This window comes from Wasmannia auropunctata, unplaced genomic scaffold (assembly GCF_000956235.1).
Source record: "Wasmannia auropunctata unplaced genomic scaffold, wasmannia.A_1.0 LD336090.1, whole genome shotgun sequence".
NCBI lineage: Eukaryota > Metazoa > Arthropoda > Insecta > Hymenoptera > Formicidae > Wasmannia > Wasmannia auropunctata.
The window spans coordinates 1657504-1669927 of NW_012026800.1; the positions used below are offsets into that span (position 1 = coordinate 1657504).

At 39.3% G+C, this 12424-nt stretch overlaps 2 protein-coding genes across 26 annotated transcripts in view; both read right to left on the minus strand.

Annotated features, from left to right (window-relative positions):
* Positions 1–417: 417 nt before the first annotated feature.
* On the minus strand, positions 418–6417 carry LOC105447865 (solute carrier family 35 member F2-like). Of its 3 annotated transcripts, none has more exons than XM_011686097.1 (9): positions 6265–6417; positions 5225–5337; positions 4897–5090; positions 3846–4008; positions 3583–3739; positions 3272–3482; positions 2732–2859; positions 2442–2637; positions 418–1864 (listed from the first exon to the last, which is right to left on the minus strand). In XM_011686097.1, exons 1-9 carry the CDS (start codon positions 6381–6383, stop codon positions 1829–1831), a joined length of 1317 nt encoding a protein of 438 aa, XP_011684399.1. In that variant the 5' UTR covers positions 6384–6417; the 3' UTR covers positions 418–1828. The 3 variants fall into 3 exon arrangements, with proteins under 3 accessions (XP_011684399.1, XP_011684400.1, XP_011684398.1); XM_011686098.1 differs by having other exon boundaries at positions 418–1892; XM_011686096.1 differs by having other exon boundaries at positions 418–2637.
* Positions 6418–6963: 546 nt separating this feature from the next.
* The window catches only part of LOC105447867 (ryanodine receptor 44F), a 42322-nt gene continuing 36861 nt past the window's right edge, over positions 6964–12424 (minus strand). For 22 of the 23 annotated variants that reach the window (XM_011686120.1, XM_011686119.1, XM_011686110.1 and 19 more), the window contains 10 exons: positions 11501–12356; positions 11230–11429; positions 10084–10330; positions 9669–9947; positions 9174–9460; positions 9036–9096; positions 8652–8930; positions 8376–8532; positions 8124–8289; positions 6964–8023 (listed from right to left, as the gene is read on the minus strand). In XM_011686120.1, coding sequence (XP_011684422.1) covers positions 7861–8023; positions 8124–8289; positions 8376–8532; positions 8652–8930; positions 9036–9096; positions 9174–9460; positions 9669–9947; positions 10084–10330; positions 11230–11429; positions 11501–12356 — 2695 coding nt within the window. In that variant the 3' untranslated portion in view covers positions 6964–7860. The remainder of the gene's footprint in view (positions 8024–8123; positions 8290–8375; positions 8533–8651; positions 8931–9035; positions 9097–9173; positions 9461–9668; positions 9948–10083; positions 10331–11229; positions 11430–11500; positions 12357–12424) is intronic. The other variant, XM_011686121.1, reaches the window with a different exon arrangement.

The following is a 12424-nucleotide window of genomic DNA, read 5'->3' on the forward strand; positions in this document are numbered from 1 at the left end:
TTTCAAAAAAAATGACGCTTTGCGCGCGGTGCGTATTAAACTCCATACATCGTCCAATAACATTTATAACAAATTACATTTTAATTAAACAAATTATAACAATTTTCAATAAACTGACGTTTTAATAGGCCATATTGAATCGGCCATTTTTAAATAAGATCACGATTTCTTAAAAAATAACCACATAATTCATCTTTAAGATGAGCCCAGAAAGAAGTCTATGTCTTTATTTTTCTGGAAGATATAAATTTTTAAACATTGGGGCAAAAGAGGCTTCAACGCAGGTAACATGGCAATTTTACGATAGGATACTAAAAATTAAAAGAATTACGATTTCAGGAAATCTTGATGGAGTTTTAATTCAAGGGAAAAAAGACGGGAAAATTTTTTGCTGAATTATCACTTTGTCTCTAGGCATTTTTAACGTTAATTACGTAAGATTAGTTTATTGATTGATTGCATAATAATATGAATTAGCATGGTGTAACAACAAGGTAAAAGTATCGTGTTTGGATTTTCTGCTCATCCTGTGAATGCTCTAGCTGTTATTCCACTGTGACTAGTTATTGCTAACAAAAGAGGTGGATTATTGACAAGAATATAAGTCACATATTTTTTTAGTTACTATTACACTTCAATATTGTGCGCGCGATAGCGGAAATTCAATTAAATAAGTGTAGTCATTTTTAAGTGTTATCCGCATTGGGTGACGATAGTGAATTTGTTTCATTGCAGCCGCAAATCGTTACTATTGTAATAGAAGAATAGAATAGCGTAGCATAATTACGTAGTCGACTTACATTGAGTACTGTATTAATTAGGTCGATCGAGATCCGTCTCGGGTTGAATTACGTAAGTTTCCTCCTCGATCGGCCCTCGTTATCAGCGTTAACTTATAAATATCTTTGTATATACTACAGTATATCGATCGTAATAGTCATAACAAACATCCACGAAGGTAATTCGTGTTAATATAAAAAATTTAAGTGAAAATGAGTACACGATGTACATAAAACGAGTACATATGTTTCACATTTCGCGTTTCTCCTAGCTCTACGATCTAAGTGTTAATAAACTTCGACATTTGGCACGTTTCGTTCTTACAGAATTCTTACAGAATTAGTTCACATTTTTATAAACAATATATACTGGAAATGTTTTTTGATTAGAAGAGGAATATCTATACCTAAAGAGAAATATACCTAAGTCGGTATATATTTTGATTATATAGCCGTCCTTAAGCTCAATTCGATCGTTCAAGTCGAAAAATACTAATCTTAAATATTAATCATCAAATATGCATATCGAAAGGTCCAATTAGATAAATACTTCTTATATACTATAACGAGATAAAATTATCGAATTTGTCATTATCGAACTTTATAAATTATAATACTAAATTTATTTCGTCGCGCGCGAAGATTATAAAATTAACGTAGTTATAATGATAAAAATTATTACAATAATTATTACAACAATTAAGTTATATGTGTGATAATCACAGTAGTGTTTTTTACATTATAAAAGTAATATTATATATTTACTAAATAATGTCTAATCACGTCATCGAATTGCAACTCAAAGACGGTCCGGCTATCGTTTTACCATTAAGTACAATTAACACTGTGTAATTAATAGTTTTACACAGATATATCTAAAAGAAGTCTTTAGACTGTGTGCTAGCGTTCGTAATTACGGTGTCGATATACAAACATCCCTCCGTGTGTTTTCTAAGGACCCCGTTTCGAGAAGTCAAGAAGTTCGCATTTTTTTTCGAACGAACGAATCGCACGGTATTCTACTCTAGGCAGTCGTTCCCTTCCGTTTATTAATTACAGGCAGAAGCACTGTTCCCGTTCGCAGCCTGAAACCGTCACAGATTTCATTTACACCTGCAAGAATAGCTGAAGAAATACGGAGAGAGATCACACACACTCGCGCTGTCGGAGGCAGATGGATCGCCGCGCGAATCGAAAGGTTCCTCTTATCGTTCGTGCATACATAGCGCCGTCAAGCCTACCGTCAAGTATATATAATAATATCTAAAACCTATAATACATTTATCAATTTTATTTGTCGTTTGATCTTATTGCCTTTGTACGAGTCGTTTGATTTTATTACCTTCGTACATTACGCGATATCATGCGTGCTCCAAGGCTATAATTTTCGTAAAATGAGTCTACCTACCAAAATTTCAAATCATCAATATATATATTGCAAAAACCGTCGGAGCCTCGTGTCGTGCAACGCGCAGTCGTGCTTTATCGGAAATGGCTCGATTTCGAGAGAACGCTCATCCGCGTGGATTCCATCTGCCTCGGGATATCGCGCGAACCCTGCGCTCGCGTCAATAAGTTCATTCCCGACAGATATCAGGGCGCGCCGGTACGCGTATCAAAATACGAATTGGACGAGACACGCGGCATCGATCTCGATGCTACCTTTAGATTTGCCTGACTGCCGTAGAAGGAGGTGAAGGCCGTGTCGGAGCTGACGCTAAGCGGCAGGCTCGTCGCGTCCATCGTCTCCCTCTCGCTGCCGAGGGTGGACGCCCTTATGTCGAGGGTGCCGCTCACGCCGGACATTCCGGAGCTCGTGGCCATCTCCACCTCGCCGACGTCGGGATGGGACATGTGTCTTGAGATGGAAAAATAGCGTCACGTTAATACATGCTCGATAATCCACTTTCGAAAGTCGACTCGCGCGATGGTTTAGGTAGGATTACTTTTACCTATAATCCGGAATCGGTGGCTCGATGTGCTGTCTCCGTGAGCTCGACGACATTGGTGTTCTCTTTATGGCGTAAATATATATGCCGGTCATCGTGAGTGTATACGAAACGAAGTACAGTGCGTGAAACTGGGGAGGAAGATGAAGAAAGATATTTCAGTATTCGATTTACACCATTTTCAAAAAGTTACATTTGAGAAAAAGAATGGTTGCAATTAATTATTAAATAATTTGATTATAATGTACAGTCATTTCTTGCGCCAACTATTTGTTTGATAGAATTATAAATATAATTATTGTTATTAAAATCATAGGAATAATAATTATAAAAATAAGACCATCTGTAATCATGATTCCTAATTATAATTATTTTGCAATTATAGTTGCAAATGTTATACTTTTCTCTCAGTGTAACTTTTACTTTGAAAAAAAATTACTGCGTGAATTTCTAGGTGTATTGGACCTATATGTTTATATATTTGAATATGAACATTATCGCACAGGAAATGACGACACTCGTCAATGCAAATCAATGGCCCACCTTGTAGTGGTGATTAAGCATTCCAGCTAGAATATTGAAGGAGTCTGAGGTGAGCAGCGCCAGCTGCAAGGCGGTAGCGCCCGATTCGAACAATATTACCGGCACCAGAGAGAAGAACATGAATTGCGTGATGCAGTAGAGGATCAGGATCGTTATTACTGGCACGTTGTCCCAACAAAACGCTTCTATTTGAAACCTCTGGAGCACGACGCTGTATAAATGAAACCGATCGATACAAAAATGTCACTCATTCAGAGAAGGCGTCCCCGCGAAAGCCTTTCAATATTTCCATTACACGGCCTACTACTTACGATTGCATGCAGCTCAGTATCATGCCGAAGAAACCGATCATGCCGAGGTACTCGATGATATCGACCGTTTTAACGGCCAATTCCTGGAGAACCGTCGTTATCGAGAACAGCACCGCGCCGCCGAGACAGAGCATGTCGCCGACGAGTTGGTTCTTTCCTGACCACGACAAAACAAAGTTCAACGTTAATTTTTGTCTTCTTTCCTCGCTCTCCTCTACCGCGCGACAACCTGTCTGCCTGTAAGTCTACTCGTCGATAATTACCGGTAGCCGTGGGATCGTTATTGTCGTCTATGCCAGCCCAAACCAGACATCCCACGCCCATCAAGCAGACGGACACGCCGACGATGTGCACCATTCTGTATCGGACGCCCAGTACCAGAAACGAGAGCACCAAGGCGACCGGTATCGCCACGCAGTCAAGAAGCTAAAAGATTTTATAATAGGTTCTTCTTTTTATAACTTCTTTTATAGTGGTTACATTACTCATGTATGTACGTGTAGCAACGGAGAAGCGAGTCTGAAGCGACAATGGATAATTCATAGCGCGCCTGCAACGCGCGTTTGATTAAGAACGGGCGGCTCAGGCAACGAGAGGGAACGACCATTGTTGGGTCGAAGACCCAATGTCCTCTATCCCGCCGTGGCCACTACAATGCCTATTCCGTACGCCATTCATTCACTGTTTGATGCAAGTACTACTATACGCTCGTCAGATAATACAAATTCAAACTATGCGAGGGGAAAGTTACGTACGTGCTCGAGTAGGAAATCGTACATTAAACAACGTGCCGACAGAAATCGCGCTTGAATGGGATTTAAGCGTGGGTAGACGTAATCGCGAGACAAGTAACTTTCTTATTGATCATTCAATGCGTAGTAAAAGAGATTTATAAAGGGAATATAAGTATTGAAAAATACACTGTTAAATCTATAGTCGAATTTAATCTTATTTGAAGCGCCATTGCTCCTACTTAATGTGTTAGTTATTTTTAACTAAAACAATAGAGTTAAATAATTTAAAACAGTTGAAATTTAACCCAAATTTGGGTTAAATTCCATTGTTTTATTTAAAAATAATTATATATTAAGTAGAAGCAGTGGCGACTCAAATAAGATTAAATTTGACATTGTTTAGATTTAACAGTGTACAATAAGAATTATGTATAATAAGAATTATTCAAATTGATAATTTATTATAAGATTTCTAAAAAAATGATTTATTCTAATCGTTTATTATAATCGGATATTAAATATGCCCTGGTATACTCGCTTTACTGTGCTCTTAAAAAGATCATCGCATATATTTACACACCTGTATACTAGCGAGGCTGGTGTATTGATGGGACGATGTAATAAGGGTGCACGCCTCAACGTCAATCAGCGCTAACAACAAGTACCTCCAGCCACGGGCTCGTATGACGGAAATTAGGCCGTTCCCCACACCCCTGCAGGACATCCACGTCGTGTAGACTAAGCACATCATCACGTAGTGCGGAACATTCTGCCCTGTCTCGCAAAAAGCGGTAATAATTAATTAGCCGAGCTAAAGCTCCGCAAACTTGAAATTGCTATAATTTAGTCAGCTTAACTTCCGTACGCTAAAGGCGGAAAACAGTTTTTTTCCCATATGAATAAATTACCTGTTGGAAGCGAGAGCTTGTAGGAACCGGTGTTTATATAATGATTTACGAACGTCATGAAGCATAGCACCAGCGAGAGAAACTGGCCCATTATTATCGCCCTCCATACCGCCCTATTTTGCAATACATTAAACAATTATATTTATTTTACGAATATACAAATGTATACCTTAAAATATGTCTAAAAGCTACATAACTATATAATAAGTGTATTACATTTGTGAGCAAATTTAAATGTTTTAAAGTGTTAGTTTAATATTATATTAAAATGTGTGCCAATTAGTGCCAAATTATAAAATTGCCATAAAAATTAGTATTTAAAATTTATATATTATAAAAAATAAGGCACCGATTTTCTTTAAATAAATTTATTTAGAGTTTTAATTTCAATAGATTAAATATCTCATATTTGATACTAGAGTCGTTTAATAGAGTACTTTAATACATAAATAATAATGCCCGGCACTGTGATCAGATCAAAATCGCACTTTCAAACCGACCACGCGACACAAGGTGCAAAAAACGGTGCATAAAAATTAATGATTTAACTAAAAAAAAAAAAAAAAAAAATTAATAGAAAATACTTTGGCAAATTTTTATAACAATTGTACAAAAATTATTGAAATTATTAAAAATACATATGATTACTAAAATGCACAAATCAACAACACAGTTCGAAATTTCGCACACGTAGAAACCTTGGTGTGCAAAGGCAACACCAACACTAGCGCTTTCCGAATTTTCGTATTATCTGCACATATATTGATTTGTTGTTCCATTCTCATTACTTATTCTTAATTTCTGAAACTTCGATCGAGATTAAATCACCGCGATTGCATTACAATTACACGTCGTTTTGCCAATCACGAGGGAAACTACGACAAAACGTAGCTAAACACCCGCCACTTTCATCCCTGGGTCATTCGCCCCCTTACGCCCGTCCCCACCGATTCTGCTGGGCGGGCACAGGGCGGAAAACACAACGCAACGGCTTCCGCGAGCGGCCTAAAGGCGGCCAACCCCGGCGTTTACTCACGTACCATCGGCCCAGCTCCGATATGTAATTTTCGATTTTGTCGCAGACCCCATTCCTGGCCTGCATCGCCGGATTTTGAGCGCCGTGACGATCGCCCGCCGATCCTCCCATGCCATGATGCATTTTCACCCTGAAGACTCCTCGCCGGCGAGCGAGTACTGATCCCGAGGCGCTTGCGCGACCTCCTTCCGCTCTCGGTGCGGAGGGACACGCCGTTACTCTTGTTGCTCCTCTCTCGTTTCCCTGGGGGTGCGTGCCGCGACGGGAAATACCGAGATTTTACTATACCGCGGTGAACATCGATACGACGCGGCGTCGCGGCGTCGCGCAAAATTCCGGCCGGCGCTTCATCGATCGCGGAATCGATCGAGGACTAAATTTTTTCCGATGAAATTCTCTTTCGGATGTACATACCTATTATTCCGATGAAAATAGAAAACAATTTTTAGTATCATTTTTGTATTTCAAAATCCATATATTCTTTAAAATTTTTTCCTAACATAAATCGAAAGTAAAATAAATAACAATGTAATATTAATAATTTGTAGATTTAATAATGTAGAGATAATTGTAGAAACTTTATATTTTTGAAGTTTCCCTTTGAAGATTATAGTTATTTAAATTAAATTGAATTTGAAAATATAGAATTAAGACGCATATAAGGGTGAGGAGTGATCCTGGGATGACGAATTAGAGAAGTATGTTATTTATTTACCAGGTAGTCCTGCTGTAGAATTTTATTTACAATATATTGACATTCTCTCAGATATACTGTGTGTGAGCTCAGTCATATATATATAATGTCCAAAAAGTTCCCGCTTTTTTTCGTCAGCAATCAGAAAGAGATTTGCACATTATATAAACTTTAAACATCTTTAACTTACTTAAACTATGTCATATATCTCAAACTTGTTATCGCTGCGCGACGCAGCGTATAATTACATAGTATATAGATCATCCGACGTATGAAAAGAAGGCAATATTGTAACGCTATGAATATGTAAATTTGTGCAGTCAGTTTCCGCCGTTTCCATTCGATTTAACAATAACGTACCGCCGGTCGAAGGAAATCGAGCTCTCGTCGACGATCATTGCCTATCAAAAGGAGGAAATTTGTTTTCTGGTGATAGGGTTTATGCCGGTTTTGGTGATACGATTTATGCCATTTTTACAAAGTTGGAAAAATATTTTCAATTTTACACGTCCCCTCCGCCCTCCCCCCCCTTTCTCACTCTTGATGCGGTATCAGACGCGAATCTCTCTGTAATCTTCATTACACACGCAATACGCAATTAATGCATTACATTCACACGTCAGAGAGTCTATTAGTTAGTCGGAATAACGATAAATTGTCAAGTGGAAAACGGAGGCATATAAGTTTACGAGATAAAAATCCTCTCCTTCGCCGTTATGAGGTAAGAGACGCAGAACTTTCGAAATTTGATTTTTAAACGAACGCGCGCGACACTCTCGTTCAATGAGCAAAAAATTTACGCTAAGAATTATCGAAGACGCCAGTTCGATGAGGAGGGTCCTCTTCGTCAGGTATAAGATCGACCGTTTTCTATTTTGTCACCTTAGATTAGAGTCGGGATTAATTTTATTTCTTCTTGGCCTCTTCCTCCACCGTCTCGTTCTGCTTGCGGAAGCAGTCGCCCACCGGGAAGAAGTCCCAACACCTTTGCTGATACATGTTCCACACGTAGGTCTCCTGACCAGTGTATTCGGTGTCTGGCTTGTTAATCAAGTGCATAAGAAAGAACCTGTCGAAAATTAATTATAAAAATCGATTATATAAATTTCTTCCGCGACGCATCTCTTATTGAGAAAATTAAAGACATAAAAATATTCATCGATATTTACATGTAATTTGCTAGATTATGCTCTTGCTGCACGTGAGTGTCAAACCCATGCGGCACCGCGTCGAAATATTCCTTTCCTAGACCGCATATGAAGCAATTGCTCTCCATATTTGTCTTCACGCTGTCGAGCTGATCTCGAAGTTCGCCAAACGCGTCGATGATCAAACCTGAGGACCAATCGCGCGATGTAATATGCTCTTTCTCTTTTTTTTTCTTTCTGTCGCAAATCGAGAAAGCAATCGACAATACTCACCCTGAATGATAGCCAAAAGAATGATGATCACGAAGAAGAAGAACGTGATGTCGAACATTATACGATAAACTTCGTAATCGTCGCCATCGGGTTCGCCGATCTCGTCGCCTATACCACCGCCGGCTCTTACGCCTTTGTACAAGTGAAAAATGAAGCACTGCCAAAGGAAATAAAAAAAATACGTTAACAGTTTCAAATTAGAATAATGTGAAGGTTTAAGCTTACGGTTGAAATACGTTATGATTAGATCAAGACTCTTCACGTATTTCTGCGTACCGTTAACATATGATGACACTTCTTGTCTGACACTTCGTCGTCCTCCTGTATGTAGAACTTTCTGAAGAAATTGAAGGCTATCACGGTGTAAAGGTACACCACGATTGTCAGTAGCATCACCGTTAAGACCAGCTGCTTGCCGTTATGTGTCACCGATTGCAAGATCGTTCGTAAAGTTTTGAAACCGACCGCGACGTCGAGCAGGTGAGCGGCGAAGAAGAAATTGTTGTAGTTGCCGAGGATCGAAAATGTGAAGTACCACAAACTGTACAAAAATGCCTGAAAATAAAAATTATAGATATTTTTAATTGAAATAATTCACATATAAATGAATTATGATACACACGAATTAATCCTGCCGAAAATTCACTCGAAAGAACTTACGTTATCGGTGATCGTGACCCCGGCCTTCCATATTTGATATCTCCAGTCGATATTTACAATGCTATAAAATTTATTTTTTACATTAAAGAATCTCACGAAAAGACTTGAGATATTATCATCGATATTACGAATACTTACAAATGTATTAAGCCAGATCCTTCGTCTTCCTGCTGGCTGAAAGACGTCTTTTCCATTCCGAGCAAATTGCTGATGTAATCGAAATCGTACGTCTCACTGTATTTCTGCCGGACCTTCTTCTTGACAAACTTGTCCCAATAATTTACGGGGAAGGTTTTTGCCGATATCACCATTTTATCCCAGTGCGCCTTAATGTCGTCCTCCTCCGGCGTTTCGGCTATGTATAATCCATCGAATTCTACTCGTCGTGCAATTTCCTTCTCTCGTTTGAATATGGCCAATGGTACCTGAATAAACATAAATATTCTGTAATTTTTTAAATCACTCGATAACAATATCTTAAATTCGTGGAATTAAATGTCTTATTAATAGAAACCGTTATTGGAAAAAAAATGTTTTTATGTAATATATTATTATGTAATATATTTAATGTAATTAAGTTATTAAATCTTAATTTAATAACTTAATTACATTAAATAAAAGAATTTTATATACCTTTAGATGATAATATGCGACTAGCATAGCAAGAGAAACGATAGAATGAAGAGCAGCCAGTAGCCTCATAACGTGAGCCATGTAATAATAATCTTCGGCCACTTCCACAAATTCCTGAGCCTCCTCGTCTTCCTCTTCCGAACCGTTTTCACCGCTACCGCTGCCTATTTCCATACCACTACCTGCCAAACCCGACGTCCCCTCGCCTGATATTTCCGTTAACAAATCCGCTATTCTTCCGCTGCCTTCGTCGTTCGAATCATCAGCCAAAGACGAAACCTGGATTTAAAGTCATCATGAGAAAAGACGATGTAAACGCGAAGCGTGAATTTATAGAATCTTAGAGTTTTATATACTTTGTTTGATGTATTTGTTGCGTTTGCATAGGAAAAATTATTGCAAAGCTTTCACAAACCTTGTAGAATAGTAGCATAAAGTTGATGCAAAAGGCGAGAACTAGCGCGACATATTTCAAATTATAGAAATTCCTGGCCAGGAAGGATACCACGCGATGACTATATTGCGACAGATCGATGCTCGATCCTGTGGAAGGCTCGGCTGAGGTTTCTTGCTTTGCTTCGGCTTCAACTGCTGCCATGGCTGCTTGTTGAGCCGCCGCCGCTTCCGCTGCTGCGGCAGCTTGCGCTCTGGCTTGTTCTCCGCTAAACAAATAATGTACCGTACATTTAATTTAAAAAAATTATTTACTATATTAATCCATTCATATTTACATAAATTAGCAGCATGCTGTAAAATTAAAATATTTAATATTTCATTTCTTAAAAAAAAAAAAAAATAATAGTCGATTTTGATACAAACTGGAAAGTGTGCGTTTTTCAATGCAATTTGTTTTAAGCAGTTATGACTTTTTCAAGTCAAGATATCGCAATTTAAAGATATATTGATTAAGTCAAGATATATCTGATTTAAAGATGATGATCATCACGGGACGAAATTAACTTTATTTTTGTAATCAACTGATGACATTTCACAATCTAATATCCGAGTTAAATGATCCTGTGCTCACTAAAAGCGGTATAGTTTCAGCTTTCCTATGCGGTCAGGCTCAACTAGTTGCGATTTTTTTGTACATTGACAATTATATCGATCCGCGATCTCAATCTAAGAGCGCGGTGACAAGCGATTACTATTGGTCAGCTGATGATCAGCTGATCAGTAGCATAAGCGCCTAACGTACGTGATGCACACACACGCGCGCCGGGTTTATTCATAATTGATGCGCGTCCGCCGGATTTTCGGAACGCTCTAACTTCATAAAAAATTGCCGTATCAACATGCGACAAATACGATTCTTCTTCGTTTCGCACTCTGCAGATGTCTATACAATATTATCATAACACGTAACTTAGGTATATAGTAACATAAAAAATAAAACCTGAATTATAAAGTAATAAGAACTGTTAATAGAAGTATTAGGAACGTTAAAAATTGTTATCATTGTATACAGTCTTACTATATATAAATTAATTTTATGATTTTTAAAATTTTCCTTCATGAATGAACCAATATATTTTTATAACATTCGTTATGTTCTACTAACCCGAGCAGATCAGCTAAAGTAACAGGCGACTCGGTCTCTCCTCCTTCAACTCGCGCTCCCTCTTCGCCGGTACCCTCATCGGGCGTACTCTCGCCCGTCTCTTCGATACTGGATTGCGGCGTAGAAGTAGCCGATTCGTGCGGCGCTAATTTTATCTGGCCTCCTTCCTCTTTCGTTATATCCATTCCGAAGGCTTGCACCTGTATATGCAAATTTTTCAATTAATACTTCTTAGTGTTGTGACTAAGAAAACTTATCGAGAACATTTTACTTGTAAGTTTGACTCATCCGGCGTCGGTGGCAAAGCGGGTAGATGCCTCAACGGTTTCTCTTCCTCCTCCTTGACTACAACAGGTTCCTCCACATGCGGTCCCCTCATTAACGTCAACAGAAGCCTCATAAAGTACTTGATCACGCAGCCGACGCCGAAGCCGGAATAATAGAAGGCGTAGAAGATCATTTTGAAGAAGCCGACGAAGAGCTCGGGTATCGTCATCTGCTGCATCTCGGCGATCTTGTTCTTGATGTTGGTCGGCGAGAACATGTAGAAGAAGAAGTAAACGCCGTCCTTGATGGCCTGTATACCCCGCCTGATTGGATCCTTGTTCCTCTCCTCGTCGTCCTCGGTCATGTACGTGTACGACGATTCCCTCGCCTTGCCGATCCCGCCGCTCTCCTCGACGGTCATCAACGCGCTCGCGTGTTGCATCTCGAAGATGGCGTCCTCGCAGAAGTTGATGAAGGTCTCGAGCTTCTCCTTCTCGCCGGCCTCGACCACCGTGTTGTAGAAGTAGGTCTTCTTCGACTCCTTGATCTGCGGCTTCTCCCACTGCTCGATGTTCGACTCCTTGATCTCGAAGTACACACGCTCGATCTTCTTGTTGCCACCCAGGATTTCTATCCTGCCCAAGAACGGCTCGAAATAATTTAGAACGGAGCCGGCTGTCTCGAGGAACCGGGCCAATCTCGGTTCGTTAGGCATGTGCTCGGATAGATTGGTCAACAGTACGGCCAGATTGAAACCGATTTCCTTCGCCGGCTCGTGGAAGCGATCCATGAAAGCGACGTAATCGATCTTGCCGTCGTGATTCGTCTCGCAGCACGCCAGGAGAAATTCGATTTCCTCGCTGAAAACATTTTGGAGAATTAAAAAATTTCGATTTTTCAAATTTTCAAATTTTTAAATCTTAATTTT

What these genes read in the sequence shown, in the direction of transcription:
- LOC105447865 (XM_011686096.1), bottom strand. Translation starts at nt 6,383, where the DNA reads ATGCATCATGGCATGGGAGGATCGGCGGGCGATCGTCACGGCGCTCAA. An exon ending in CAAGCTCTCGCTTCCAACAG is followed by an intron (nt 5,091 to 5,224) that starts GTAATTTATTCA and finishes TTTGCGAGACAG; the next exon opens with GGCAGAATGTTCCGCACTAC. An exon ending in TGCTTAATCACCACTACAAG is followed by an intron (nt 2,860 to 3,271) that starts GTGGGCCATTGA and finishes CTTCCTCCCCAG; the next exon opens with TTTCACGCACTGTACTTCGT.